The sequence below is a fragment of the Ictidomys tridecemlineatus genome, chromosome 1 (genome assembly GCF_052094955.1).
Source record: "Ictidomys tridecemlineatus isolate mIctTri1 chromosome 1, mIctTri1.hap1, whole genome shotgun sequence".
Taxonomy (NCBI): Eukaryota; Metazoa; Chordata; class Mammalia; order Rodentia; family Sciuridae; genus Ictidomys; species Ictidomys tridecemlineatus.
The window spans coordinates 262082244-262109452 of NC_135477.1; the positions used below are offsets into that span (position 1 = coordinate 262082244).

At 62.6% G+C, this 27209-nt stretch overlaps 1 protein-coding gene across 5 annotated transcripts; it reads left to right on the forward strand.

Annotated features, from left to right (window-relative positions):
- Nucleotides 1–1859: 1859 nt before the first annotated feature.
- Tert (telomerase reverse transcriptase) lies at nucleotides 1860–26404 on the forward strand. 5 transcript variants are annotated; one of them, XR_013424607.1, is made up of 18 exons: nucleotides 1862–2158; nucleotides 2272–3532; nucleotides 3882–3956; nucleotides 7412–7607; nucleotides 8419–8599; nucleotides 9233–9412; nucleotides 12253–12411; nucleotides 15012–15107; nucleotides 15822–15907; nucleotides 17679–17792; nucleotides 18717–18788; nucleotides 20017–20205; nucleotides 21980–22106; nucleotides 22550–22611; nucleotides 23758–23882; nucleotides 23978–24115; nucleotides 24418–24642; nucleotides 25895–26404. XR_013424607.1 is itself a non-coding variant. In XM_040271942.2 (17 exons), the coding sequence occupies exons 1-17, from the start codon at nucleotides 1940–1942 to the stop codon at nucleotides 24519–24521; spliced, it is 3384 nt and encodes a 1127-aa protein (XP_040127876.2). In that variant the 5' UTR covers nucleotides 1862–1939; the 3' UTR covers nucleotides 24522–25165. The 5 variants fall into 5 exon arrangements, 4 of the variants coding, with proteins under 4 accessions (XP_040127884.2, XP_040127876.2, XP_005340805.2 ...); XM_040271942.2 differs by lacking the exon at nucleotides 25895–26404 and having other exon boundaries at nucleotides 24418–25165; XM_005340748.4 differs by lacking the exons at nucleotides 3882–3956; nucleotides 25895–26404 and having other exon boundaries at nucleotides 24418–25165.
- The last annotated feature ends 805 nt before the right edge of the window (nucleotides 26405–27209 follow it).

The following is a 27209-nucleotide window of genomic DNA, read 5'->3' on the forward strand; positions in this document are numbered from 1 at the left end:
CAACCTGGAATCAGTGGATCCCATGAATGTCCCCTCCCCATATCTGGGGGCCCCAGGCTGAAGTCCCTGAGTGGCTGGCCAACCCTCTCCCCAAGAGGAGCCTGTCATGATCTGCTATGCATGTGACTGACACCCTCTCAAGGCAGCAGCACCTGGGGCCACCCTGGGTGGCTGTGGAAGGCACAGTCGGTCCCTGTCATTTGCCAGGAAGCCACACTTTATCGTTCATCTAGTGTTCCTGGGAAGTCTGGGACTGGCCACCATGAACTGCTCCCCATCCTTGTGTTGTTTTAGCCAACAGTTCCCTTTCTGAACACTTCTCATGTGTTACAATGTGACAATTTCAGACCCTCCCTGCCTGGAGAGGCAGATGAACTCTCCACAGTCTAGACAAAGGATTCCAGGCACTCGCTGCCATTGCAAGCTGACTTTCAAGACTTGGCAGCCATCAAGCCAGTGTACTTTTCTGCCTCAGGGTCTTCAATTCTTTTTTCTTGGTAATGCTGGGGCTCAAACCCAGGGCTTCTTCCATGCTAGGCAAGGGTTCTATGCTGAGCTACATCCCCAGACCTGTTTTATTCATATTTTGAAATTAATTATGTTTTCTATGCTGGTTTCCCTGGTGAACCAGAGTAATTTCGTTGTTGGGAAGAATTTCTCAAACAAATCCCAAATTCCCTGGTAGGAGAACTGAGCAATTCTCAAACAACCCTTAAAAGTATGTAAAGCCCCCAGTCTGGGATTTCTAGAGCAGCAACGTGTAATCCGGAGAGCAGAGGATAAATATGAAGAGCCTGCCCTCCAGGGAGGGCACAAGGCTGTTCAAATGTCACGAACACGAATAGAAGCCATCTCCCCGCCAGGTGTCTCGAGGAGAGAAAGGTTACATTTGTTAGCGTTTTGGCGTTTCCAAAGTCAGGTACAGCGGGTCTCCACAAAGCCCCAGAGGCCCGCAGGTTTCCCCAATTCCCAGCGATTCAAACTTGACAGCCCCCAGCACTGGCAAGGCGAGGGTGTGGTGGCCCCAAGCGACTCCCCTGAGCAAAGCGCGAGGGCGGCAGGACTTCTGGGCCGCAGTCGGGTCTTCTGGCTCTTTCTGGGCTGTCCCAGGCTCCTGGGCCGCAGTCGGGTCTTCTGGCTCTTTCTGGGCTGTCCCAGGCAAGAGCCAAGTCCCTTGGCCTGCGGCTCTAGCATCCTCCCGTGTGCATGGGATGGGTCCAGCGGCAGGGACCCAGGTGAGGGAGCTCGGGCAGGAAGGCAGGCTGCATCTGCCCCCTCCCTTGGTAGTGGATGGTAACAAGGGACTGATTTGGGGTGCGTGCTTACAGTCAGGACCACAACAGAATCCTGAAAACCTGCAAAGACGAATTCCGGCTGGAGTTGAGGAGGAGTCTAAGAGGAGGAACTGCCATCTGCCAGGAGCTCTGGCAAGCAACACGGGTGCCCCAGGACCAGCCTGCGTCCTGGGTCCCTCTGAAACCCCTGAAGGGCCGTGTCTACACCCTTCAGCGAGACAGAGCGGACAGTCCCCTTCGCTTGGGGCACGCTGCCTGGCTCCTTCCGCACCCCTCCTGTCCGGACTCCAGGGCAGCCCATCTGGGGTCATGGCCCATCTGAGACAAATAGGGGCGCAGAAGCACCTGTACCTTGGCACCACAGGTATCGCCTCTCCCACTGCTGGCCCTGTGCTACCCTTGCAGCCGCACTTGCGCCTGGGCAGGGTGCGGCGGTGGGCACACGCATGTGGGGCGCACAAGCGACAGACCACCGCGGGGCTCGGCGGGGGGAAAGGCAAGGCTCCGCCCCTTCCTCTTTCAACCCGCCTCCTCCGTGCGGACCCCGCCCCTTCCTCCGTGCGGGCCCGCCCCCGCCCGGTCTTTCCCAGCGGCGCGCGCGCACGGTTTCCCGCACGTGGGGGCCGGCCACAACCTCCGGGGCGATGCCGCTCGCGCCCCGGTGCCGGGCGGTGCGCGCCTTGCTGCGCAGACACTACCGCGAGGTGCTGCCGCTGGCGGCCTTCGCGCGCCGCCTGGGGCCCGAGGGCCGGCGGCTCGTGCGGCGAGGAGACCCGGCGGCCTTCTGCGCTCTCGTGGCCCAGTGCCTGGTGTGTGTGCCCTGGGACGCGCAGCCGCCTCCCGCTGCCCCCTCCTTCCGCCAGGTGGGACGCCCTGGGGATCCGGGAGGGTGGGGACGGGGGAAGAGGCGGGACTCAGGGCAGCGCGACTCGCGGACGCCTCCGTCCTCAGCGACTCAGGACCTTCTCCCCTGCAGGTGTCCTGCTTGAAGGAGTTGGTGGCCAGGGTCGTACAGCGGCTCTGCGAGCGCGGTGTGAGGAATGTGCTGGCCTTTGGCTTCGCGCTGCTGGACGGGGCCCGTGGCGGGCCACCTATGGCCTTCACGACCAGCGTTCGAAGCTATTTGCCTAATACGGTGACGGAGACTCTGCGCGGCAGTGGCGCCTGGGGGATGCTCCTCCATCGCCTGGGCGACGACGTGCTGGTCCATCTGCTGGCCCGCTGCGCTCTCTACCTGCTGGTGGCTCCCAATTGTGCCTACCAGGTGTGTGGGCCGCCTCTCTATGAACTCTCCGCTACCGACAAGGCCCAGCCCACAGTGCCCCGGACCCGCTGGCCCACAGGGCACGCAGGCCGGACAGGCCACCGATCCACAGGCCCAGTCCAGAACAGCAGCAGCCAGAAGGCCCTGGGCTGGCCAGCCCGAGGTGCAAAGCGGCACCTAGACAACGCAGGCAGAAGTCCGCCTTTGGCCAAGAAGCGGAGGTGCAGCCTGGGCCTGGAGCAGGCCTGTGGGCCAACTCCTGGAAAACCCTGTGGGGTGACACCCCGCCCAGCCGCAGCTGAAGCCGCATCATTGGAAGCTAAGTCCAGAACCCAGCACTCCTCCCGTCCATCCACACTGTGGCCGCCACAGCCCCAACCACAGGTGGAGGTCAAGTGCTTCCTCTATTCCTATTCTCGGGGCAGGGAGCAGCTGCACCCCTCCTTCCCTCTCAGCTCCCTGCGGCCCAGCCTGAGTGGGGCCCAGAGGCTTGTGGAGACCATCTTTCTAGGACCAGTGCCCCTCCAGCTGGGTGTGCCTGGCAGGACACACCGCCTGTCCCCACGCTACGGGCAGATGCGACCCCTGTTCCGGGAACTGCTGGCCAACCATGCACAGTGCCCTTACCTTGCTCTTCTGAGGATGCACTGTCCACTTCAGGCTGCGGCCACCCAGGTGGCCCGTGCCTGTGCCTCAGGGAGGCCAGCTGGGGCTCCTGGGGGGTCTGCAGACCCGGGCCACCTGGCTGAGCTGCTGGACCAGCACAGCAGCCCCTGGCAGGTATATGCGTTCCTACGGGCCTGTCTCAGCAGGCTGGTCCCCGCCGGCCTCTGGGGCTCCAGGCACAACCAGCGCCGCTTCTTGAGGAACGTGAAGAGGTTCATCTCTCTGGGAAAGCACGCCAGGCTGTCACTGCGGGAGCTGGCGTGGAAGATGAAGGTGCGGGGCTGTGCTTGGCTGCGCAGGAGCCCAGGTGAGGAGGGGCCGCCCTCCCGGCCAGCACTGGCCAGCCCTGCAGCACGTGCAGTAGGGCTTAGGGGAGTGGCCCGGTTGAAGGCAGGGGCCCTGGGTCCCCAAGCAGGTGACAGGTTTCTTGACCTGTGGCTGTCAGGGAGCTCCAGCTGATCTCTGCCTCTGAGTGCCCTCTCTCCAGTTGTCAGGGACCTAAGAGACTCCTGTCCACTTTCACTGGGGCACTGGGGATGGCACAGTGAACAGACAGGGCAGGTGTGCGTGGCCGTGGGTTCTGGCAACAGGGGAGGGTCCTGGAGGTCATAGCTTTCTTGCGAGGCAGGTTATACTGAATCCTCTCTTGACCTCAGAGCTCATCCCTGAGAATGGTGCCCTACCTGATAGCAGCAGGGATGGGAGAAGGTGTCCAGGTCACCGGTGTGCAGGTGCGTAGGTTTTTTGTGTTTTTTGGAGGGTACCAGGGATTGAACTCGGGGGCACTGGGTTACTGAGCCACATCTCCGGCCCTATTTTGTATTTTATTTAGAGACAGGGTCTCACTGAGTTGCTTAGTGCCTCGCCATTGTTAAGGCTGGCTTTGAATTTGTGATCCTCCTGCCTCAGCCTCCTGAGATACTGGATTACAGGCCTGTGCCACCACACCCAGCAGGCATGTAGTTGTCAATAGATGTTCGTTTTACTTATTTATATGTGAGCCTCACATGTGCTAGGCCAGCGCTCTCCCTCTGAGCCACAACCCCAGCCCGGCATACACACCTTGTAATGGTGTGTATGCTGGGGCAGGGCAGGGTGGGGGACAGAGACCAGGAAGAAGACCACCCAAGCCCTCCTCTCTGCCCGTTGTTCAGGCCTCCATCACCTTGGTCCTCCAGGCCTGCCTGTCCACTTCCCTGGCTGCCCCCTGGAACCCTCTGCCCTCCCAGGCTGTGTTTTCTGCAGCCCTGAAGGCCAGACTGCAGGGATGTGCGTGTCCGCTGCCCATTATGGCTGGAGACCTGCCCAGAGGGTTTCCTGTGGCCTGCTGGGAGTGAGGCGCCTTGGCCTCCACTTGTCCAGATCTCTCCCAAGCCGCCCCTGCTCTGGCCCCTTGGATGGGGCCACCCTTGCCCCTTGATCTGGGCCTGTGCTACGTCTCGCCCAGGCGGAGCCCTGCCTGCCCTCCGTCTTTGGCCGGCTGCATGGTCCCTTTCCCAGTTTTCCACAGAACCTAGCTGGTCCTCTGTTGGGGCTTTGTTTTGAGTTTGGTTTCTCCCTGGTGTTTGGGTCTTCCTCCTGCTTCTTTTAGGGGCCCTTGTTACTTTTCTAACTTCTTAGGGGGTTCTTCACTGTGTTTCCCTCCGAGTACGCCTTAGCTGTGCCTGTTTTTTGATGTGGAGTCATTTAGGTGCAACCGTTTTGGGGGGTATTTTCTCACTTCTATGATTTCTTTGACCAGTGAGCTATTTAGGCATATTTTTCATTTTCCAAATGAATGGGGTCTGTTTTAATCAGCCTTCTCACTGCTGTGACCGGAACGATTTCAGAGGAGGAAAAGTGTATTTGGTGCTCACTGTCTCTGAGGTCACGGTCCACAGACGGTCAGCTCCGAGGGGAGGCAGGACACATGGTGGAAGGGTGTGGAGGAGGAGCGCAGCTCAGGACATGGCACCAGGAAGCAGAGAGACTGAGCTGCGCTCACCAGGGACAGAACGACAGGCCCGCGCCCAGGGACCCACTCCCGCAGCCACGCTTGCCTGCTGCAGTTGCCTCCCAGTGGGTCCCTGTCGGGATCGACACTGACGAGGCGACGCCTCTCAACCTGATGGCTTCCCCCTGAACTCTCTGTGCCGTCCCACCCAGGAGCTTCTGGGGGACACCTCAGACCGACCCCAGGAGATCTGGAAGGGCCTTTCGTCATTTCCAGCTGGTCTGTGTGACAGCCGTGGTCTGAGGTTGGTGTTTTGGCACCCAGAGGCTGGGCAGTGAGCGTGGTCGTCTCTGTGCCCTGTGTGGTCTTGCTGACCGCTGCGTGGGGGCTGCGGAGGCCGGAAGGCCTGGGGGCACCGCGGTCTCGCTCCAGGGTGGCTGTGCTGCGTCCTCTTGCCCTGGAGTCTGCAGGCCGTGTTCGGGTGTGGTCTCTGGTGAGGTGTCATTGCAGGACAGTGACGTGAGGAGTTCTCTCCCTGCTGTCTCTTTCCCGTTCTCCGGCGCAGCTGCGCTATCTTTATTTTGTTTTCTTGTTTTCACCTGGTGCTGAGGATCCAACCCCCAGTGCCCCACCTGTGCCAGGCAAGCACTCCACGCTGAGCCACAACCCAGCCCCGGGCTGCCTGGGTCCTTTCTCCTCCACTAGGTATCTTACTTTTGGGGCAGTGCTGGGGGTTGGACTCAGGGGCACTTGGCCACGGAGCCACACCCCGCCTTTCTTAGGTGTTTTATTTGGAGAAGAGCCTGGCTGAGCTGCGTAGCGCCTTGCCGTGGCTGAGCTGGCTTTGAGCTCGCCGTGGGCCTGGATCTCACTAGTCTTCATCTTCACCTTTTCAGATTCTAGTCACTGGGTCCGTCTCTTCAGTAGCAGGGAGGTGGGTTTATTTCCTGTCCCTTCTGACAGTTGTCACTTAACTGGACAGCTGGACAGCCTGTTGTGTTTGTTGGTGAAAGAAAGTGAGAAAGCGAGAGACCACGGGGAGGGGATGGTGGGGGTGGTGGTGAAGGGCGGAGAACAGGCAGAGGTCCACCCGAGGGTTCGCTTGTCAGAGCTGACAATAAAGTCCACCCCCCTGTAGGAGAGAGGCCCCGAGATGTCCGGGGCTCAGCTTTTGTGGGTAGGGCTTGGGGTGTGAGCTATGGCCCTGTGGGACAGGCTGGGGGTGCTTCATCAGAGCCAGGCGGGTGGGAGAGCGTGGGATTGGCTGGGGTTAGGGTGCCCTGGGGTGGGTCACTGGTGGGGTGGGGGTGGGTACGAGGAAGCCCAGGAGAGTGGAACTTCCGAGGTGGCCGTTAACAGATAAGATGGCTGCTCGGGTGATAGATCAAGACCCTGGGCTGGCTCCTGGGGACGCTCGAATGGGCTTTTCTGCCTTTCACTTTCTTTCGTGTGCGGTGGTCCTGGTTCCTCACCATCCTCCGGGCTGTTGGTGCCTTTCCTGGTGGTGTGGATCCTCAGGATGCAGAGTTTATCCCGACTCCCATCAGGAAGGGCCTTGGCGGGTTCAGCCTGACCCCCACCCGCCAAGTGCTCTGCCTGGGCTGCTTTGCCAGGGACCCACTGCTCCCCTCCTCTCTGTCCCCAGGCCGGCTGCTTTGCCAGGGACCCACTGCTCTCCTCCTCTTTGTCCCGTGCCGTCTTGTCCCGGCCTGCCTTCTGGGTTCCTGCTGCTGCTCTGCAGTGCCTTTCCTGTCCACTGTTGGTGGTCAGCCCGGCTCTGTCTGGCCTCTGAAGATGCCTGTGGCTGCTTCTCACATGCACAGAATAGAACGCAGAGGGCCCAGGGCGCCCCGGGCTCACTGTGTGTGTTGGAGCCTGGGTTCGGAGTCCCTTGGCTGGTGGTAGCTTGGCTGTGCAGCCTGCAAACCCACCTCAGGGTTCTGGATCTTGCTTCCCAGTGACGGGTTTGGAATCGTGTGGACCAGTGTGGGGACAGAGAGCACATGCCTTCTCCGCTCTGCTCACACACACAGGAGGAAGCTGCCTGAGCCACAGGTGTGGCTTTAAGCTCTCCAGCAGCCACGCCCAGGGAGCAGAGAGCACGTCTACCCGAGCCCAGTGTGTCCTCTCAGTGCCATCCGTGGGCATCACGGGATGGGTGCCATTTCTGGTGGACTGTGGCTGCCATGTGGGTCTGGGGTGCAGCTGTGGGTTGTGGGGACGGAGTGGGGTTCAGCAGCTCTCTTGTTGCAGGTACCCACTGTGTGCCTGCAGCAGAGCACCGTCTGAGGGCAGAGATCCTGGCCAAGTTCCTGTTCTGGCTGGTGGACACCTATGTGGTGGGGCTGCTGAGGTCCTTCTTCTATGTCACAGAGACCACGTTCCAGAAGAACAGGCTCCTCTTCTACCGCCAGAGCACCTGGCACAGGCTGCAGAGCGTGGGGCTCAGGTATCGTCCGTGCTCTGTTTGTCGATGTCGGCATGAGCGGAGGTGCTGATCCCAGCTTGTGTGAGGCACCTGCAGCTTGTCCACTCACAGAGTCCTGTGGTCTGGGTGGGGCCCCATTGTCCTGGCCCGTGGGGCCCTGGACTACGCACCAGCTGCCTGGGTCCAACCATCATAGCCACCCTGCTGCGGAGAAGAGTGGTGGGCGGGAGAGCATCGACAGACTGCTGCCTGCAGGTCGGACTCTCTAAGGCACACTGCTGCTCCCTGCCCACCCCTTGGGAAGTGTCTGGGAGGGGCTCCTTGGGGGACTGCTGGCTGGCTTGGCCTCTGAGCATCTGGACTCTGTGTCGGCTCCATTTCCCATCCAGGTTCTCAGGGCTGCAGCAGGCAGAGCTGCCTGTGCAGGGTGAGGGATGGGGGCTGCAGGGCCCCCGACTGTGTTGTTGGCTCTTCCGAGGCCACCATAGTGGTGGGCACTATTAGCACCCGCGTCAGGGCTGCTGAGCACATCTGTGTGCTCAGACCCATGGGACCCTTGGCACCCACGCCCAGCCCGGGGTGTCAGTAGGGAGCAGCAGCAGGCTGCAGAGATGCTTGGCCAGCTGGGGGCAGCGAGGTGGTGCTGGATGTTGGCTGTGTTTGAACATCTTGGGCTGACTATGGGGCTGGGGTCAAGCACCTCTCTCGAGGGGTCTGTGGTCAGCGTGGTCGCCATGGCCCTGCACAGCCCTGCAGCGTGAGCCGGGCGTCGAGTGTCCTGGCAGCGCACCTGCTGTGTGGGGTCCTGTGGCTCCAAGAGGCTCTGTCGCAGGCAACTCCTGGAGCGCGTGCAGCTGCGGCAGCTGTCGGAAGCCGAGGTCAGGCAGCACCAGGGCACCCGGCCCGCCTTGCCCACGTCCAGACTCCGCTTCGTCCCTAAGCCCAACGGGCTGCGGCCCATCGTGAGCATGGACTGCGTCGTGGGTACCAGACCGCTCCGCAGGGAGAAGAAGGTAACCCTGGGTCGCGTCGCCTCGCCAAGCCCCTGGTCAGTGCGAACTTAGACGAGGGCCCCAGTGTGTGGTGAGCCACAGAGGGCAGAGTGAGGTGGACAAGGGCCATCGTTCCCAGGTCTAGGAAGTCAGTGTGGGCAGGTCCGGGCGGATGGGACACCGGCTCGAGGGCCTCTGGGCAGCTGCTCAGGGCACGAGACACTTGGGCTCTCTAGGTGCCCGTGGACTCCTCTCGTGGGCACCAGCGCTGTGCTTCCCGTGTGGGGAGCAGGAGGGACAGCCAGCCAGACCCCAGGACAGAGGCCCTCCCCACAGCTCCTGACCCTGCGGCTCCTGCCTCCCCTCCCCTGACCCTGTGCCCCCTGACCTCCCTGACCTGTGGCTCCTGGCCTCCCGTCACTTTGTGGCTCGGGAACTGGTTTGGTCTGTGTGGGTGACGATGGTCCAGGCCTGACCGCAGCTCTGGCGGCCCTCCAGTGCGTGGTGGGTCGTGTACCCGTTGCTGTGGTAGGTGGGGTGGGCCAGGTGGCAGCTGCTCGGATGCCCCTGGGTCCTGAGATCCCCACTCTGCCTTAGCCCCTCACAGAGGGCTGGACCCTGTGCCCTCCCGACACCATGCCCTCTGTGTCCCAGGCCCAGCAATTCACTCTGCACATGAAGACCCTGTTCAGCGTGCTCAATTATGAGCGGGCCCAGCGACCTGGCCTCCTGGGGGCCTCTGTGCTGGGCATGGACGACATCTACAGGGTCTGGAGGGCCTTCGTGCTGCGTGTGCGGGCTCAGGACCCGGCGCCCCGGCTGTACTTTGTCAAGGTGGGCACCTGCCCCGCCCTCCACACCCACTGTCCTTCAGATCCACCCCGTCAGCCCAGCTCATTGTGGGGAGTGGTCGCCTACCTCACCCCGATAACTGGGCCCTAGGCGTGTGTCCTCTGATTCTCTTGGGAGATGGGAACCCGAGTGCCTTCTCCTGGGGACACCAACTCGGGACAGAGCTTTGCGCCTGTGTGAGCTCCCTGGACTCAGCACCCCAAGTCCTGGGTCCCACTCTTAGGAGCATCCCACCAGATGTCGGTTCCTCTTCAGAGAAGGAGCTGAACCTGGCTCAGAGCCCCGGGCTTGGGAGCCCTGTGTGTGTCCATGAGTCCTGTGGCCCAAAGGTGCAGGCTGGCTCCCTGGGGTCCTCAGTCTGGGGTCTTGGGGAATGCAGGCTGGCCCACCTGGGGTGGAGGGTCTTAGAGGACACAGGCTGGCCCTCCCTGGGGTGGAGGGTCTTAGGGGACGCAGGCTGGCCCCCCTGGGGTGGAGGGTCTTAGAGGACGCAGGCTGGCCCACCTGGGGTGGAGGGTCTTAGAGGACACAGGCTGGCCCTCCCTGGGGTGGAGGGTCTTAGAGGACGCAGGCTGGCCCACCTGGGGTGGAGGGTCTTAGAGGACACAGGCTGGCCCTCCCTGGGGTGGAGGGTCTTAGAGGACGCAGGCTGGCCCCCCTGGGGTGGAGGGTCTTAGAGGACGCAGGCTGGCCCCCCTGGGGTGGAGGGTCTTAGAGGACGCAGGCTGGCCCTCCCTGGGGTGGAGGGTCTTAGGGGACGCAGGCTGGCCCCCCTGGGGTGGAGGGTCTTAGGGGACGCAGGCTGGCCCCCCTGGGGTGGAGGGTCTTAGAGGACACAGGCTGGCCCCCCTGGGGTGGAGGGTCTTAGAGGACACAGGCCGGCCCCCCTGGGGTGGAGGGTCTTAGGGAACACAGGCCGGCCCCCCTGGGGTGGAGGGTCTTAGAGGACGCAGGCTGGCCCTCCCTGGGGTGGAGGGTCTTACAGGATGCAGGCTGGCCTCCCTGGGGTGGAGGGTCTTAGAGGACACAGGCTGGCCCCCCTGGGGTGGAGGGTCTTAGAGGTCACAGGCTGGCCCCCCTGGGGTGGAGGGTCTTAGAGGACGCAGGCTGCCCTCCCTGGGGTGGAGGGTCTTAGAGGACGCAGGCTGCCCTCCCTGGGGTGGAGGGTCTTAGAGGACACAGGCCGGCCCCCCTGGGGTGGAGGGTCTTAGGGAACACAGGCTGGCCCCCCTGGGGTGGAGGGTCTTAGAGGACGCAGGCTGGCCCTCCCTGGGGTGGAGGGTCTTACAGGATGCAGGCTGGCCTCCCTGGGGTGGAGGGTCTTAGAGGACGCAGGCTGGCCCCCCTGGGGTGGAGGGTCTTAGAGGTCACAGGCTGGCCCCCCTGGGGTGGAGGGTCTTAGAGGACGCAGGCTGGCCTCCCTGGGGTGGAGGGTCTTAGAGGACGCAGGCTGGCCTCCCTGGGGTGGAGGGTCTTAGAGGACGCAGGCTGGCCCCCCTGGGGTGGAGGGTCTTAGAGGACACAGGCTGGCCCCCCTGGGGTGGAGGGTCTTAGAGGTCACAGGCTGGCCCCCCTGGGGTGGAGGGTCTTAGAAGACACAGGCTGGCCCCCCCCTAGGGTGGAGGGGCTTAGAGGACGCAGGCTGGCCCCCCTGGGGTGGAGGGTCTTAGAGGACGCAGGCTGGCCCCCCTGGGGTGGAGGGTCTTAGAGGACACAGGCTGGCCCTCCCTGGGGTGGAGGGTCTTACAGGACGCAGGCTGGCCCCCCTGGGGTGGAGGGTCTTAGAGGACACAGGCTGCCCTCCCTGGGGTGGAGGTTCTTAGAAGACACAGGCTGGCCCCCCTGGGGTGGAGGGTCTTAGAGGTCACAGGCTGGCCCTCCCTGGGGTGGAGGGTCTTAGAGGACACAGGCTGGCCCCCCTGGGGTGGAGGGTCTTAGAGGACACAGGCTGGCCCCCCTGGGGTGGAGGGTCTTAGAGGACGCAGGCTGGCCCCCCTGGGGTGGAGGGGCTTAGAGGACACAGGCTGGCCCTCCCTGGGGTGGAGGGTCTTAGAGGACACAGGCTGGCCCCCCTGGGGTGGAGGGTCTTAGAGGTCACAGGCTGGCCCTCCCTGGGGTGGAGGGTCTTAGAGGTCACAGGCTGGCCCCCCTGGGGTGGAGGGTCTTAGAGGACACAGGCTGGCCCCCCTGGGGTGGAGGGTCTTAGAGGTCGCAGGCTGGCCCCCCTGGGGTGGAGGGTCTTAGAGGACGCAGGCTGGCCCCCCTGGGGTGGAGGGTCTTAGAGGACGCAGGCTGGCCCCCCTGGGGTGGAGGAGCTTAGAAGACACAGGCTGGCCCCCCTGGGGTGGAGGGTCTTAGAGGACACAGGCTGGCCCCCCTGGGGTGGAGGGTCTTAGGGAACACAGGCTGGCCCCCCTGGGGTGGTGGGTCTTAGGGAACACAGGCTGGCCCCCCTGGGGTGGAGGGTCTTAGGGAACACAGGCTGGCCCCCCTGGGGTGGTGGGTCTTAGGGAACACAGGCTGGCCCCCCTGGGGTGGAGGGTCTTAGGGAACATAGGCTGGCCCCCCTGGGGTGGTGGGTCTTAGGGAACACAGGCTGGCCTCCCTGGGGTGGAGGGGCTTAGAGGATGCAGGCTGGCCTCTCTCCTGAACCTAGCTGGGCCTCTGACCAGGGTTGGGTGGTCATGGTGTGTCTCCAGCCTTCCTGTGCCCGCTCCCTGCAGGGGGGCTGTGGGTGGTTTGGGCCCAGGCTCTGGGCAGGGCCTGCAGGGGCCCCTGGGCCTGTGGAGCTGAGGCTGTGAGGGCTCGTGTGCATCCTGCAGGCAGATGTGACTGGGGCGTACGACACCATCCCCCAGGACCGCCTCGTGGAGGTGATCGCCAGCATCATCAGGCCCCCGGAGAACACGTACTGCGTCCGCCGCTACGCCGTGGTGCAGCGAGCCGCCCACGGGCGCGTCCGAAAGTCTTTCAGGACACATGTAAGGCCGCTGCGGGTGTCCCTGGCTGAGCACGCTCAGCACCCAGGCCTGTTGGCACCGGTATCTGGTGTGCTTGCTGTGCTGTGGGTGAGCTGGTGCACGTCCGTGGCACGTGTCTGCGGCCAGAGCACGCAGGGCACTGCCTCCCCCCTCTGGGTGCGAAGTGGGGCTGCCCTTGCCTGGAGCATCTCTGCCTCTGCCTCAGGCTCACAGTAGATTTGGTGATGGACATCCAGGGTCCTTTCCTCCCGCCACTGGCGGGCCTGCACAGATCGGGGACTGGGCTTGGAGAGGCGCACGCTGCTTCCCTTGCTCTGCCGTTGAGACAAGACAGGCAAGTGTTGGCCAGTCTTCTGGGCACACTCCTGGACCCCGTGTGGGGGGACTTCGTGTCACCGTGCCTGGGAGCCCAAGGCACCACAGTGATGACCTGTCACGTGGGCTCTGTCTGAAAGTGGTTCCGGCCACCTGGCCTCTAGCTCCCGGTGTGCCTGAGACTGGCCAAGCAAGCTGCATCTTTGTGTGGGCAGCAGTCTGGGCACACGTTGCTTGGGAGCATCCCTTCTGCGGCGGGTGGGCGTCTGGGTGGTTCTCGCTGGACTGTTGTGGGCAGCACTGCTGTGGATGCCCTGTGGTGCTTGGCTGGACAGAGCTTTCTGGGTGGGTGAGTTCCGGAGGAGAGAGTGCTGGCGCATCGTCCAGTCGTACTGATGTTGCCATGAGTTTCCTGATGGCCACGTGCTGCTGCTGCAGGCGTGCAGAGCTGTCATGAGGGTCACGTCCAGTGTGTCCTGGTGCTGGAACCGAGCTCCCTGTCCGGCCGGCTGGGGGGGTCTTCTGCACGGGGCACCTGCCAGCCCTGCTCTGCTTCTGCTGGGGCCGGCCCTTGCTCTGCAGTGCATTCTGGGAGCCACTCCCCCAGGTGTGTGCCTCCCATTGTCACCTCCAGGGGGATGTTGGCGGGTGGCTCTTAGTTCTCACAAAGTCCCCTTCGTGGCTGAGACTGTTCTGCAGAGACTGTGCCTATGTTCTGGGCAGCTGCTGTTTCCACCCTCTTCTGTACCTGGGTCTCGTGTGCTGATTTTTGTGCGTGGTTGGGGCAGCCATTCTCAACTCTTCACTCTCGTCACAGCATGAGAAAAGACGCAGAGGCACAGTCACCACAGCACCTAGTGTTGGGCCTCTCCCTCTGGGTCCACTGTTGCCCGTCCCTCCTCATCCTGTGCCTGCTGTGGAGCAGGGCCTTCTGGGAGTGAGTGCAGTGGGCACTGGCTCGGGCGCTGCCTCGGGCCCTGCAGGAGTGGCACCCTCGCCTCCCGCCTTTCCTGCTGGCCTCCCGCCTTTCCTGCTGGCCTCCCGCCTTTCCTGCTGGCCTCCCGCCTTTCCTGCTGGCCTCGCCAGCTCCGGTTCTGCCCCTTTGCAGGGGGCGTCTTTTGCTGGGTTGTTCCAGAGCGCTCCGCTCCCTCCGCTGCTTGCCTTCTGCTTCCTGGGCGTGTGTGGACTTTGGCCGAGAGCCTGAGGCTGTGGCTGCCCTCCAGGAGCTCCGTGGCACCACTTGTCCATTGGTTGTCATCTCTCTCCTTCTTTTTTTTGTTTGTTTTAAAGAGAGAGAATTTTTTTTTAATATTTATTTTTATGTGGTGCCGAGGATCAAACCCAGCGCCCTGCACATGCCAGCCGCGCGTATTACCGCTTGAGCCATATCCCCAGCCCATCTCTCTCCCCTTCTTGACGATAACCTGTAGGTGGCTCAGCTGCTGTTGGATGGGGCAGCGTGAGGATCTCGAGGTGGGCACCTCTCTAGGTGGCTCTGACTGCAGCCACTGCTGTGACCTCCTGGGGGCGCTGTGGTCCAAGGCCGCGGCTCGCGTCCGGACTCCTCCTGGCTGAACATCCTGTGGGGCATCAGGGGCTCTGTGTTCCTGCCTGAGGACGTCCTGCCTGAGGACATGGGTCTTGGTGGCCACTGAGATGAGAAGCAAGAGGGTGTGCAGACAGGAGACGGAGCCATGCCCTCCTGCTCCTCTAGGCCCTTCCGTGTGCTGTGGTCTCTCCACCCCCCGGAGACGTCGGGCGCTTCTTGGGCCTTGGTGGTGGATGGTGGTCGGGTGGGGGGGTGGCCTGAGGCTGGCTGCAGCGTGGCCCCGCTATTTCTGCAGCTCCCGCCCTGTGCCTTCCCTCCCTCCCCACAAGACAGAAGCCTCGTGGTGGACACCCAGCTCTCTTGGTATCAGGCCTGGTCCTGGGGCCTTGGCTTGGCAGCATCCAACGCTGGCCCCTCATGTACTCCCCCATCCCAGGTCCCCACCCTCTGGGACCTGCAGCCCTACATGCTCCCCTCACACCCCCCCCGTCCCAGGTCCTCACCCTCTGTGACCTGCACCCCTACATGCTCCCCTCACGCCCCCCCTGTCCCAGGTCCCCACCCTCTGGGACCTGCACCCCTACATGCTCCCCTCACGCCCCCCCCCGTCCCAGGTCCCCACCCTCTGTGACCTGCACCCCTACATGCTCCCCTCACGCCCCCCCCGTCCCAGGTCCCCACCCTCTGTGACCTGCACCCCTACATGCTCCCCTCACACCCCCCCTCCCCGTCCCAGGTCTCCACCCTCTCGGACCTGCAGCCCTACATGCGCCAGTTCGTGGAGCACCTGCAGGACAGGATTGCGCTGAGGGACGCCGTCGTCATTGAGCAGGTCCCTGAGCCTGGTGGGCATCTGTGTGGGTTTCCAGCACTGGGTGGGGCCACTCGGCTTGCCCTATGGTGGGGACGAGGCCACGGCTACTAGGCACAGCTGCAGAGTCCCCTCTTCGCTGGCCATGCCAGGCCTGGGCCTCTGTCTTGGGCCACGTGTCCTCTTCCCACCTGGCCAGGCTTCCCTGTTCTCAGTTGCTGTATCTGAGACTTGGCAGAAGTGTGTGCCCCCTCAGCTTTGACCTCAAGGCCATAGGGAGAAGCCCCTTTCTTTGGAGGACAGTCAGGGTTTGACCTGTGACCCACCCACCTTGGCTTGACCCTTTGTCTTGGGCTGAGACCCCCAGGCCTCCAATAGTACAGGATTGGCTCGTGTAGTTCTTTGCTCTTTACAGAATCTTCTAGTGCTTCCTTAGTCTTAGGGGACAGTGGCACCCACTCTGAGGCCCCTGGGTGAGTTTCCTTGGCTCTCCGGGAGTCATATGGGTCAGGTCCAGTGTCTCAGGGGCCAAAACAGGCGACACTCACTGTCCAGCAAAGTCTGCAGACACCAGCAGCCTGTGGCAGATTCTGTCCTAGCTGCAGATGGGCCCTGGCCCTGGCCCTGGCCCAGCCCAACTTCATGAAAACCTGACCCCGGTAGGAGCCCCGTTCCTGCCCCAGCCACAGGTGCATTCTGACGGCCGTCACCCGCTCCTGTCTGCTTGTTTTCCAGAGCTGCTCTCTGAACGAGACCAGCACCAACCTGTTTGACTTCTTCCTGAGGTTTGTACGCAGCAGTGTGGTGAGGATCGGCGGCAGGTGAGTGCAGCCGGCCGCCCACCCTGCAGTCTTCATGCGTCCAGGAGCTGCACCCGTGGGTGGACCAGCCTGTTCAGGTGGGCCCGGCTGTGCACTTGGGCCTTGGGCCTGGGGTTCGTGAGCCCCGTGTCTGGCGAGGGCAGAGCACCAAACCTCCGCTGCTTTTAGTGCCTCCAGCAGAGCTCCCTGGCCTCGTGTCTCCCATGGCGGAGGAGCAGGCTGGCCTCTGCAGCTTGGCGCTCCTCTCTGGGGAGCGGGGGTTGAGGTACTCGGCTCCTCCTGGGGGCCTGAGCTGGTGGCAGGAGCAGGACTGGCCCCAGACAGCCGTGGGAGAGCCAGGCACAGAAGTGGCAGGTAGAGCAAAATCCAGGGCACACATGGGTGGTCCGCGGTCAGGCCGTGTCATTCCCACGCTGGGCACATGTTCTGGATGTTTTTAGTGAGGAGCACAGTATTTATCATGTAAGGATCAGTGCTGCCACTTATCTTACTGTGAGTGCTTGCAGCATTGGTTACGAGGTAATTAGAAATGTAGAGTATGGAGGGCTGGAGTTGGGGTTCAGTGGTAGAGCGTTTGCCTAGCATGCGTGAGGCACTGGGTTCAATCCCCGGCACCACATAAAAATAAAAAACAAAGGTATTGTGTCCATCTACAACTAAAAAGAAAAAGAAAGAAACGTGGAGTGTGCTTCTGGGGAAAGCACAAATTGCGAGTGTGTAGCATGCTGGATTGTTTTCTAGTACATACATATATATATTTCAGCTGTTGACGGACCTTTATCTTATTCGTTCATTTATATGTGGTACTGAGAATGGAACCCAGAGCCCCGCACCTGCTAGGCAAGTGCTCTGCGACCGAGCCCCAGCCCTGCATGTGACATTTGGACAGGTGTGGAGAGCTTGCCCATGTCCTTACCAGGCAGCACATGGGAGGCCGGCGGCTGGCTGAGCACTGGCCCTGGTCTGCAGCAGCCCCTGGAATCGGCCTGGTGCCTGTGCTCAGGTGGCCTGTCTAGCAGGAGCCACCTGCCGTTTCCCAGCAGTGGCCCAGGGCCACCTCTTCAGTGGACTCAGAGCCCCGCCCAGCTGGCCCACCCTGCTCACAGGCCTCCCCAAGGGTCTCCTGCCCTGCAACAGAACCCATGCACCCTGCGCCCTTGTTTGGCTGCACTCGTGAGAGAAGGCTGGCTGTGGCCACCACACAGAGTGCGGTGTGTGTCCAGGGTGGACACACTGTTCTTGGAGAGGGGTCCCAGATGAGCGGTCCCTTTGGTTCAAGAGTCAGGCGGAAGCTCGGTGGTGGAGCGCTTGCTTAGCATGGGCGGGCCCTGGGCTCAGTCCCTGGCACCCAAGAAGTAACCCCTGCAGATCGCTCTCAGCTGTGGCTGCCTGAACATAGTTCTTACAGTTAACAAAAGTCACAGTGAGTCAGAGGGCACTGGCACTGCCATCCCAGTCCACAGCGAAAGATGGGAACCACCGCGAGTGGCATAGGACCTCGCAAACTGGCACTTCACGGGGTGTGCAGGCCAAGGGGCCAACACCATGGTGCGGGTGGGGCACATGGGTGTGGTACGTGTGTAAGTCTGTGTGTCTATGTGTGCAGCGTGTGTGTAGCCATGTTCCTGTGTGCATGGTGTAGGCATGTCTGCATGTGGTTTATCTGTGCACATGTGTGTGTCGCGTCTGCGTGCACGGGTGGCATGTGTGTGTGCTGGATCTGAGCATGAAGCCGGCCTTGGCCCATCTGCCTCCACCCTGCGTCCCCCAGGTGCTACGTGCAATGCCGGGGGATCCCCCAGGGCTCCGTGCTGTCCACCCTGCTCTGCAGCCTGTGCTACGGGGACATGGAGAACAAGCTGTTTGCCGGGGTGCAGCAGGACGGGTATGGCTCTCCTCTGGGCACAGGCCTCTCTTCTCACTTGGTACTCACTGGACCTCACAGTCGCCTGGTCTTAGAGAACCAGACAGGTCCTGCCCTGAGCTTCACATGACGTCACCACAGAGGCTGCACACAGCCTAGAGAGCTGGCGAGTCCAGTCTGTGATGGGCAACAGGTGCTCAGGGTGCCTCAGCAGCTCAGCAAGGGGCAGTCGGGCCCCAGGACCCTCCCGTCCATTGGTGGTCCCCGGGGCCTTGGGGCTGGGGCTGGCGGGGCTGGGGCTGGCTGAGCCAGGGAGCTCGTTCCCCAAGCACTTCCCACCTGGGTGGCAGAGCCTTGGACCGTGGCTGTGTCCAGCTTTGCCCCAGCAGCACTGGGGACTGGTCCAGAGACACTGGTGTGGCACTCCTGAGGGTCGAGGTGTCCCGGGCAAGTCGACCCCCAGGGCTCTGGTGGACAGGTGACTCCAGGAAAGCAGCAGCGCCTCCAGGGAGGCGTGGGGAGGTGGCAGGGGCCTCACCTGTGCTCTCTGCGACTCACGGCCAGGGTCCCGACTCCAGGTTTGGAGAAGACAGATCTGAATGTAGGTCCCGCTGACGGCACACTGCGGGGCCTCCACTGCGGCCTGGGGGACCCTGAGCTGGGGCTCACAGCTCTCCCTGGTGGCTGAGAACTGCCCTCCAGGCCCAGGGCCCACCAGGCTCCAGGGACTGAGAATCGGGCTGTGCCTGGTGGAAGGCCAGGCTCGTCCCTGTCCAGCGTGGATCCCATGGACCTGGGCTGTGGCATGTGCCTGCTCCAGCAGGTCATTGCAGAGGCCGCTTGTTAGGAGGAAGCTGCTTCTCATCCGTGTGGATGCACGTTTGAAACGGTGGCTACGACTCCCTGGGGCGTGTGGGTCAGGCCCTGCGTGTCCCTTCGTTTCAGGGTGCTTCTGCGACTGGTGGACGACTTCCTGCTGGTCACGCCTCACCTGGCCCAGGCCAGAGCCTTCCTCAGGTGGGTCCCCACGTGGTCCCACTGGCTGATGTGATTCGTTTAATCCAGGAGGGTTTGTGTGCCTGGAGCCTGGGTTATCCCGGGGCCTGATGACGTCCCATGGACACCGCTGACCGGCGCCTGGCTGTGTAGCCAGTTGGGAATGCAGGCAGGCCCCAAGAGCTTGGCTCCCGGGCGGCGCCGAGCCTCATGAGTCGCGCACACAGCAAACTGATGGTACTCAGAAAGCCTCAGATGCGGCAGGAGGTGGCACCTGGCACGCCCAGAGCCACCTGCAGGGGACTGCCACCTCCCGAGTGTGCCGTGAGCCCAGGCTGCATTCCCGCCCTGAGTGGGAGGCCCTGGGCTTGCATCCTGACCAGACGGCGAGGAAGAGGCCAGAGTGTGGACTTAGCGCAGTGGCCATCTGAGGCCAGGGCTTGGGGAAGGGTCTTTTCCGCTGACAGTCCCTGGTTACACGTGAATGGGCACAGTGTGCCATTTCAGTTTGTTTTTGTGGGCAGACCAGGGCCATGGGCACATCCCAGGGTTGGCCTTGAAGCTGAGTCTCGTGGCTCCTGTTGGAATCGGGCTGCCACTGTGAGTCCCCACGGCGGCCTCGCCTGCGGCTGGTCTCTGGGCCCATGAAGGGGAGCTTGAGTGAGGAGATGGACCCCTGGGGAAGGCTTGCGGGAGGCAGGGGCTGCCGCTGGGCTGTGGTGGGTCCACGCTGCGCGCCGTCCAGCCTGAGTTGGCCCTCGGCGCTGCCAGGGCTAGCGCTGTCCAGCAGTGTCCTTGAGCCAAAGGGCCCCAGATGTCCAGTTCACTAAGTTAGGTCAGAGGACCCTGCAGGTTCACAGCACTCGGGAGCCGTACAAGCAGTGGCCACCAGGGGCAGGGGGACACTGTTTCCCTGGTGTGGTTTGGGAAGATGGCTCTGCCCCGGGGCCCTGGTCAGGGAGGGAAACCTGGGTGGACAGCAGGTCCTACTGGGAGACAGGATGGCAGGGTGGGCTCCCCCTCCCAGGACAGGCCACTCAGTAGGGGGAGGCTCCACGGAGGCCTGGCCCTGTGGGTGTGTGAGATGAGCCCCGGCAGAGGGTCCTGGGGCCCTGTCCCGCCCAGGACCCAGGACTGGAGCCGGAGGGTGGGGACACCTTGGACCAGGCTGGCTCTCGCCGGCCCCAGGACGCCTGGGGCTCAGGGAGCAGCAGCCCCATCCTGTGGCTAACGCTGCCCTCTGGCTCAGGGCCCTGGTCCAGGGCGTCCCCGAGTATGGCTGCCAGATAAACCTGCAGAAGACAGTGGTGAACTTCCCTGTGGAGAGCGAGGCCCCCAGCGGCGCTGCCCCACTGCAGCTGCCCGCTCACTGCCTGTTCCCCTGGTGCGGCCTGCTGCTGGACTCGCAGACCCTGGAGGTGTTCTGTGACTACTCCAGGTGAGTGGCCCTGGCAGGTGAGGAGTTAGCCCGTCAGAGCAGGCGGCACTGAGGGCCGGTCCAGTCCTGTTGGCAGGACAGGAATCTGGGGACCAAGATGTTAGAAGCTGGTGCCCTTCAACCCAGGGGTGGACAGAGGTGCATCTTCCCATGGGTGCACAAGCACTGGGCACAGGAGCTGTTCACTGGGCAGTTTGGCAGAAGGACCCTGTAGATTCAGGGCACCAGTGTGTGCCCAGCCTGAACCAGCCTGAGGTCCGGCTGCACACGAGTGTCTAGGGGGACACAGGCTTCAGCCCACCCCTGGCCTTCTGGTTGCCAGGAGTTCCAGGTGACTGGGCTTGGGTCAGCAGGGCTCTCGCCTGGTGGGTGTCTGCAGACACGGTGCCGTCTCACCAGAGCTCACGGTGCAGCCTCGGCCCACACAGACGCCGTGACTCAGGACACACAGGGACCGACATCTGGGCCAGCTCTTGGGAGTGAAGATGCAGAAATCCCCAGGTTGCAGTGGAGGGCGGTGCGACTGTTCCTGCCCTGGCGGTTCAGGCCGCCCTGGCCTCGCGGTCCAGAGCCGAGCTCCGCCTTCAGTAGAGCTCTTTGGTGAGACGGTGGTTTTCTCTTTCTGGAGAGCTGACTGGAGGGAGAGAGTGACTTCCACCTGCACCTTGCACCGTACACTGAAAGGCGCAGGTACAGGGTGGCCAACGTGAGAAGCATGGACGCAGGAGTGAGCTGACCCCAAGGGAGCGCAGCAGGGCGTCCCCAGGGAAGCCGAGAGCGCAGTGCCCTCACGTCCTCCCTGACCAGCCTCTGCCTGTGCTGCCGTCCCTTGCTCACTTGGCCCATGAGGAAGGGTGACACGGCACACCCTTGGTCACCACCCGGCCCCCAGCCCTCGCTCTGTCCAGTCCTCACAGCCCAGACGCCAGCCCTGGGGCGAACTGGAAGAGGCCGTGTTGGGAGCAGCTGGGAGGTTGGGGCATTTTCCCGTCCACCTGCAGGTCTGGGCGGAGGAGATGGCCAGAGACTCAGGTGGCCTCTCGGCCGTTTCTGAATGCTGAGGTGCCGTGCCTTGCCAGGACAGGTCACCCATCAATCTGTCAATGGCTTGGGAGGGACTGTGGGCCCCAGAAAGAAGCCTCGTTCTGCCACTGGCCTCGGGCGACACCTGGTGATGTGGAAGACCGCTTCCAGCATCAGAGTCCAGAAGGAAGCCGGTGTCAGCAGACACATCCTGGCGTGCAAACTGTGTGTCACGCACAGACGGCCAGGGGCAGGAGGCACTCTTCCTGTGTCCTGCGCACGTCCACCTGTGTCCTGCGCACATCCCATCCCGGGGCTGTGCCTGGCGAGAGTGTCAGTTGGACACCACTGGCAGGCGCTGTCACCGGGCTGTCGGTCTCTGCCGGGGCTTCAGGCAGAGGGCTGTGCCACACAGGCAGGAGCCACGCCTGTGCAGGGGCGGCTGCTGGTGAGCTCTGTCGGTCATGTCGCTGACGAGTGGCCATCTGGGGTGATCCCAGGCTGGGGTACAGTCGTGCTGTGGGCCAGGTCCTGGCAGGAGCAGGCCGGGCAGGGCCTGGTTCGAGTGGCATGAGCCATGAGCCAGCGGGTTCTCAGAGCCTGCTGCGTGCTCTGTGCCCAGCCCATCTGGGTCCTCGTGCCGGGCAGCTGTGCCTCAGGCGAGATGTGGCAGGGCTGGGGGAGGAGGGCAGGGCTCTGGGTCACAGCAGCTGTTGGGGGAACACACACCTGACACCCCTTTATGTCACAGCTATGCTCAGACCTCGGTCAGGGCCAGTCTCACCTTCCATCGCGGCTCCAGGGTGGGGCGGAACCTGCGTCGCAAGCTCCTAGCCGTCTTGCGGCTGAAGTGCCACGGCCTCTTTCTGGACCTGCAGGTGAGCGGGGCACACGCCCAGAGCCCCAGCACCAGGCCTTTACGGGTGGCCAGTCCTGTAGTTCTGTGTGTGCAAGTGTTGTGTGCATGTATGAGTGCACGTCTGTGCAAGTGTGTGCATGTGAATACACGTCTGCATTTCTCCTTATGTATACATGTGTACCCATGTGCAGGTGTGTATGGGACTGTACACGAGCACGTGAGGAGCACGTGTGCGTGTGTGAGAGCAGCATGTATGCACATGTGCATGTCGAGTGCTGCATGTCCCGCCAGGTGCTCCTGCCCCTGCTTGTCCCTTCACAGTGACCCTGGGAGGGCCTGGCTGGACTTAACTGGGGGGGGGCTTCTCGCCCCAGTGCCCCCCGCCCACTCTGTCTGATGGGGATGGAGTAGAGGGTGGCCGTCCAGGGCCCTTGCTGACTGTCCTGGTCTCGGCGACTCCAGGTGAACAGCCTCCGGACGGTGTGCGTGAACATTTACAAGATCTTCCTGCTGCAGGCCCACAGGTGGGTCGTGGGTCCACGCTGCCACCAGCGAAGGCGCAGGGCTGGCAGTGCCCACTCGGTGCTTGTCCTGCAGGGGCAGCAGGGGCTCTGCTCTGGTGGGGCTGTGGGAACCCAGGGGGTAAGTGGATCTGCAGCAGGAGCCACCCTGCACGGCCTCAGGTTCTCTCCAGTCATGGACGTACTTCCACCATTGCTGGACATTTGCAGGCCCACACAGCCTGGCGTCCACTGAGCTGGGCAGGAGAGTGTTGGTGGAAGGTACCCAGCATGCAAAGGCCTCAGACACTGTGGATTTGGGGACCCAGGGGCAGGCACGGAGCTCGCAGCCAATGAGCATTGCCAGCCTGCACCCCAGGAGGGTGTGGCAGAGGACGCCGTCTGGCGCTCAGGCTCCAGAGCTTCTGGAACCTCCCTGCCTGTGGCAGGTCCTGAGAACTGAGGATGGGTGGGTGTTGATGTCACCGAAAGCTCAGTCCTTGTCCCCAGTGCCAATTTAGTCACGAGGACAGAGTTTTGAGAAAAAGGACAAAGTCGTGTGGCTTTGCTGGCCAAGGAGATGGGGCCCCTGTTCAGAGGCTGCTCTGCCCCATCGGGGAACAGGGTTTTAGAGGTGACTCCAGGCTGCGCTCCAGGTGCACTAACCCGGAGGCGGGGTCAGAATGGGCTTGCTAATTTGGGAGATTTGTTGGATATTCTGGGCCATTCCCAGAGGCTGATGTTCTTGGGGTGGGCGTGTGCTCGAGGACTGTAGCTCGGGTGACTGGATACCTGGGCCTGTGTGGGGAGGAAGGGTCACTTGTCCCTGAGACTAGGGAGAGGAGAGGAAGAAACAGTCTCAGCACAGAAGCCAGGGCTGCCTTCAGAGCCTGGAGGGGACAGTGGCGTCCAGTCCCGGGGATGGTTGCTGGGCCTTTGAAATGGACAGCGTCTCCACCAGGGTGGGGCCTCACTCCTTGACCCTGACACCAAGTCATTTGTTGCACAGCAGGCACCCAGCAGGGGACTGTGTGACAACTCAAGCAGGAAAACTTGTGCCCACGTGGCTACGCCGAAGTGTTCATCACACTCGTGCACAGATGGGCATTCACACCAGCTGCACACGGTGTGCATGCAGCTGATCCCCCAGGCCTGCCCTCCTCCCCGCAGGTTCCACGCGTGTGTGCTTCAGCTCCCGTTCAGCCAGCAGGTTCGGAAGAACCCCCGGTTCTTCCTGCGTATCGTCTCTGACACGGCTTCCTGCTGCTACTCCATCCTGAGAGCCAGGAACTCAGGTGCAGGGCTGGGAGCGCACGCCTGGGCCGGGCTGCCCGAGGGGGGTGTGGGCTGGGGCTCCACCACAGCTGTCGGCCTCCCCTTGCTCCCCCAGGGGCGTCGCTGGGGGCCAGGGGCGCTGCCGGCCCCTTTCCCTTGGAAGCAGCACAGTGGCTCTGCCACCAAGCCTTCCTGGTCAAGCTGGCTTGTCACCGTGCCACCTACAAGTGTCTCCTGGGGCCGCTCAGAACAGGTAGGTGTGGGAGGAGTGAGGCCCTGTCCTCAGAGACCACCGCCCTCCCTGCTCCCGGGCCTCAGAGAGGTCCTCAGCTCAGGTGGTCGCAAACGGCCCCCTCCTGCCCTGGCGTGGCTCCCTCTCAGCCACTCTGGGCCTTTTGCCTGGCCCAGACGTAGGGCCGCTGACCTTGGGTGGAGGCTCCTGCCCTGGTGCTGGGCAGGGCTCAGCTTAGATGTGCCTCCTGTCCTAGGGCTGGGCTGGAGGGCGCTCTGACTCTTCTGGATGGGGTCTGAGTTCTGTCCCTCTTTTTTCTGCAGCCCAGACACAGCTGTGTCAGAAGCTCCCTGAGGCCACCTTGGCGGCCCTCAAGGCCGCAGCCGACCCAGCCCTGACCACAGACTTCCAGACCATCCTGGACTGACCCTGCCTCCTCACTGCCTGGGCAGTGTGGGCTCCGGCAGCCCACACCTGGATTGTGTCACTGGAGAGGCCAGCCCACCTGAGGCTGCAGTGCTCCCGGGAGCCCCATGTCCATGTGGCAGGTGGGCTCTGACCCTGGGCCTGCTTTCTGTGACGGTCGGCCCCTCCCTGGTGTGCTCTAGGAAGCAGAGCCCACCCGCTGAGACCCTCTGATGACTGGGGGCTCCTTGGGCCTCTGACCTCCCAGAGGCGGCAGGTGGGGCCCAGTGTGGGCAGTCGGATGTCCAGTGGTTGAGCAGAGCTGCCCTGGCCCACTGTGCTGGGAACCTGGGGCTGTCCTGGGGCCCTGGTGCTCCTGCTCCTCGCTGGCCACACCCCCCCTGGAGCATCTCCATCACCCTGGCCACAGCCAAGGTCCACTCCTGATGAGCTTCTCCCAGAGCAGAGGCCCCCGAGTGCCTCACCACACTGCCCACACCTCTCTTGTCCCCTGGGGCCTGAGTGTCTGGCTCCACCTGCACACCCTGGCTGGAGTGGAGACTCAGGGGACAAGGTGTCCTGCCCAGCCAGACTGTTCCTGGGTGGGGTCCCCACAGGTGTGCCCATGCTTGCTGTAGAGAACACCCCCTGGATCTTTGAGTCTTACAGTCTCATGTGTGTCGTGATGCCACTGCATACCGTAGCAGGCACGGGTGGGATTCCCTGGAGCAGGGTCCCCCCAGGCCAACATGGCAGACCCTGGGGCAGGTGCTGGCTCAAGGGAGCTGGAAGGAGGCCCTTCCAGGAAGCTGAAGGGAGGGTCAGGGAACAGGTGGGGCAGCTGCAGAGGGCACTGTGGGAGGAGCAGCCGCACCGTGGGAGCCAGGCTTCCTGTGGAGGGCCAGGTGGCCTCAGGAAGCTTGAGCAGCCCCAGGGTTCCAGGACGTCCCCAATGGGACCGCAGGACGTGTAACCGCGAAGGGGCTTCCGTGTGATGCCTTGAGCCCTGTGGGGTTTGGCAGCAGGGAGCTGGCCTGTTACCACTGCCACCACAAGCAGGTCTGAGCAGTTGGGCCCAGCGTTCACGGCAGGCCAGCTGTTGACCTACACAGCAGCATTGTTTCTAGGGATGTTGGTTCAGGTTTGCTCAGAATCACTTGCATCCATGATTCTCTAGGACTGAGGGTGGGGCTGCAGCTCAGTGGTGAGCTCCTTAGGACCATGGGTGGGGGTGGGGGTGCAGGTCAGTGGCTGAGCTCCTTAGGACCATGGGTGGGGGAGCAGGTCAGTGGCTTAACAAGGTCTCGGCTTGGCACCAGAATCACGAGCCACCACACAGCTTTGTAGATTCAAACAGCAATTCTTTATTCCCGCTCTCACACCGCCTCCACACAGGTCCAGGGGCAAATGCATTCTCCCGTCTACCCGCACAATTCACCTACTCCACGAGGCTATCTCCAAATCCCATTTTAATCTCAGGAGAACTCAACGGGAACAAGCAGCAGGAACACCCTAATCCCAGCAATAATCTTCAACTTCCAACTTCCCTAAAACCCATTATCTTAAACTGGCAACGCCTTAAACTCAAGGAGCCGGTTACTTCCTCAAACCTGATCAGCTCTAAACCCGGATCTGCCTTGGTCCTTGAGCAAGGTCACCTCATTAAAGCATGCATGCAATGTCCCATCGAATGTCCTCTAAGCAGCATGGGGTACGCTTGGCAAGGAAATTTCGATGCGTCATTCCTACTTGGTAATGGCCCTCAGCAGTGGCTGAGCTCCTTAGGACCATGGGTGGGAGTGGGAGTGGGGCTGCAGCTCAGTGGTGAGCTCCTTAGGACCATGGGTGGGGGAGCAGGTCAGTGGCTGAGCTCCTTAGGACCATAGGTGGGAGTGGGGGTGGGGCTGCAGCTCAGTGGTGAGCTCCTTAGGACCATGGGTGGGGGTGGGGGTGCAGGTCAGTGGCTGAGCTCCTTAGGACCATGGGTGGGGGTGGGGCTGCAGCGCAGTGGCTGAGCTGTGCTTCACGTGCCAGGGCCCTGGGCTGCATCCCAGCACCACAAGCACAAAGCGCCAATCGCAGGGCCAAGTGAGGCTAACAGCTCTAAGGGGAGAGGTACCATTCGGCCTCCTCAGGTCCAGCCTTGGTGGAAGCTGTCTCTCATGCATCCTATAGACCTGTTTGTGGAGCCAGCGAGGTTCAGAATGGAGAAGGAATAAGAGGAGCTGGAGGACCGACCAGGCAGCCAACCAGGGGACTGCCAGGCCAGGGCTTGCTGCCCTGCCTCGCCTGCTGTCACCCTAGGTGCTGGCTCCCTGCAGGGCTCTGGGTGCTCCCCTATGAGGGACACTAGAACTGGGGTGGGTGGGGATTGCAAAGCTTGGTGGGCTTCAGATCCCCCCAGAGCTTGTGGTGGGCAGAATAAAGAACCTCAGTGTCCATTCTCCAGAGCGGAGTGTGGGATAAAGGGTCTCAGCAGCTGACCTTAACCAAGGAGGTTGTCCTGAGCTGGTGGCCCTGTCATCACAAGGGTTCCTGGGAGGGGAAAAGGAGGCTGACCCAGTGTGTTGGCATGGCCTGGCCAGTGCCCTGGTTTGGGCGGAGGAGACCCCTTAGGCTTCTGGCCCAGAGCTGTGACAGTACCTGTGTGGTCAGTTGCTGTGCCTCAGGGACTGGTCAAGCCGGCAAACAGAAGCCACATGGGCCTGTT

Coding starts and splice junctions, on each gene's coding strand:
- Tert (XM_040271942.2), top strand. CDS start 1,940: ATGCCGCTCGCGCCCCGGTGCCGGGCGGTGCGCGCCTTGCTGCGCAGA. Junction 3,533..3,881: donor TTGGCTGCGCAGGAGCCCAG/GTGAGGAGGGGC, acceptor TCTTGACCTCAG/AGCTCATCCCTGAGAATGGT. Junction 24,116..24,417: donor CCTGGGGCCGCTCAGAACAG/GTAGGTGTGGGA, acceptor TTTTTTCTGCAG/CCCAGACACAGCTGTGTCAG.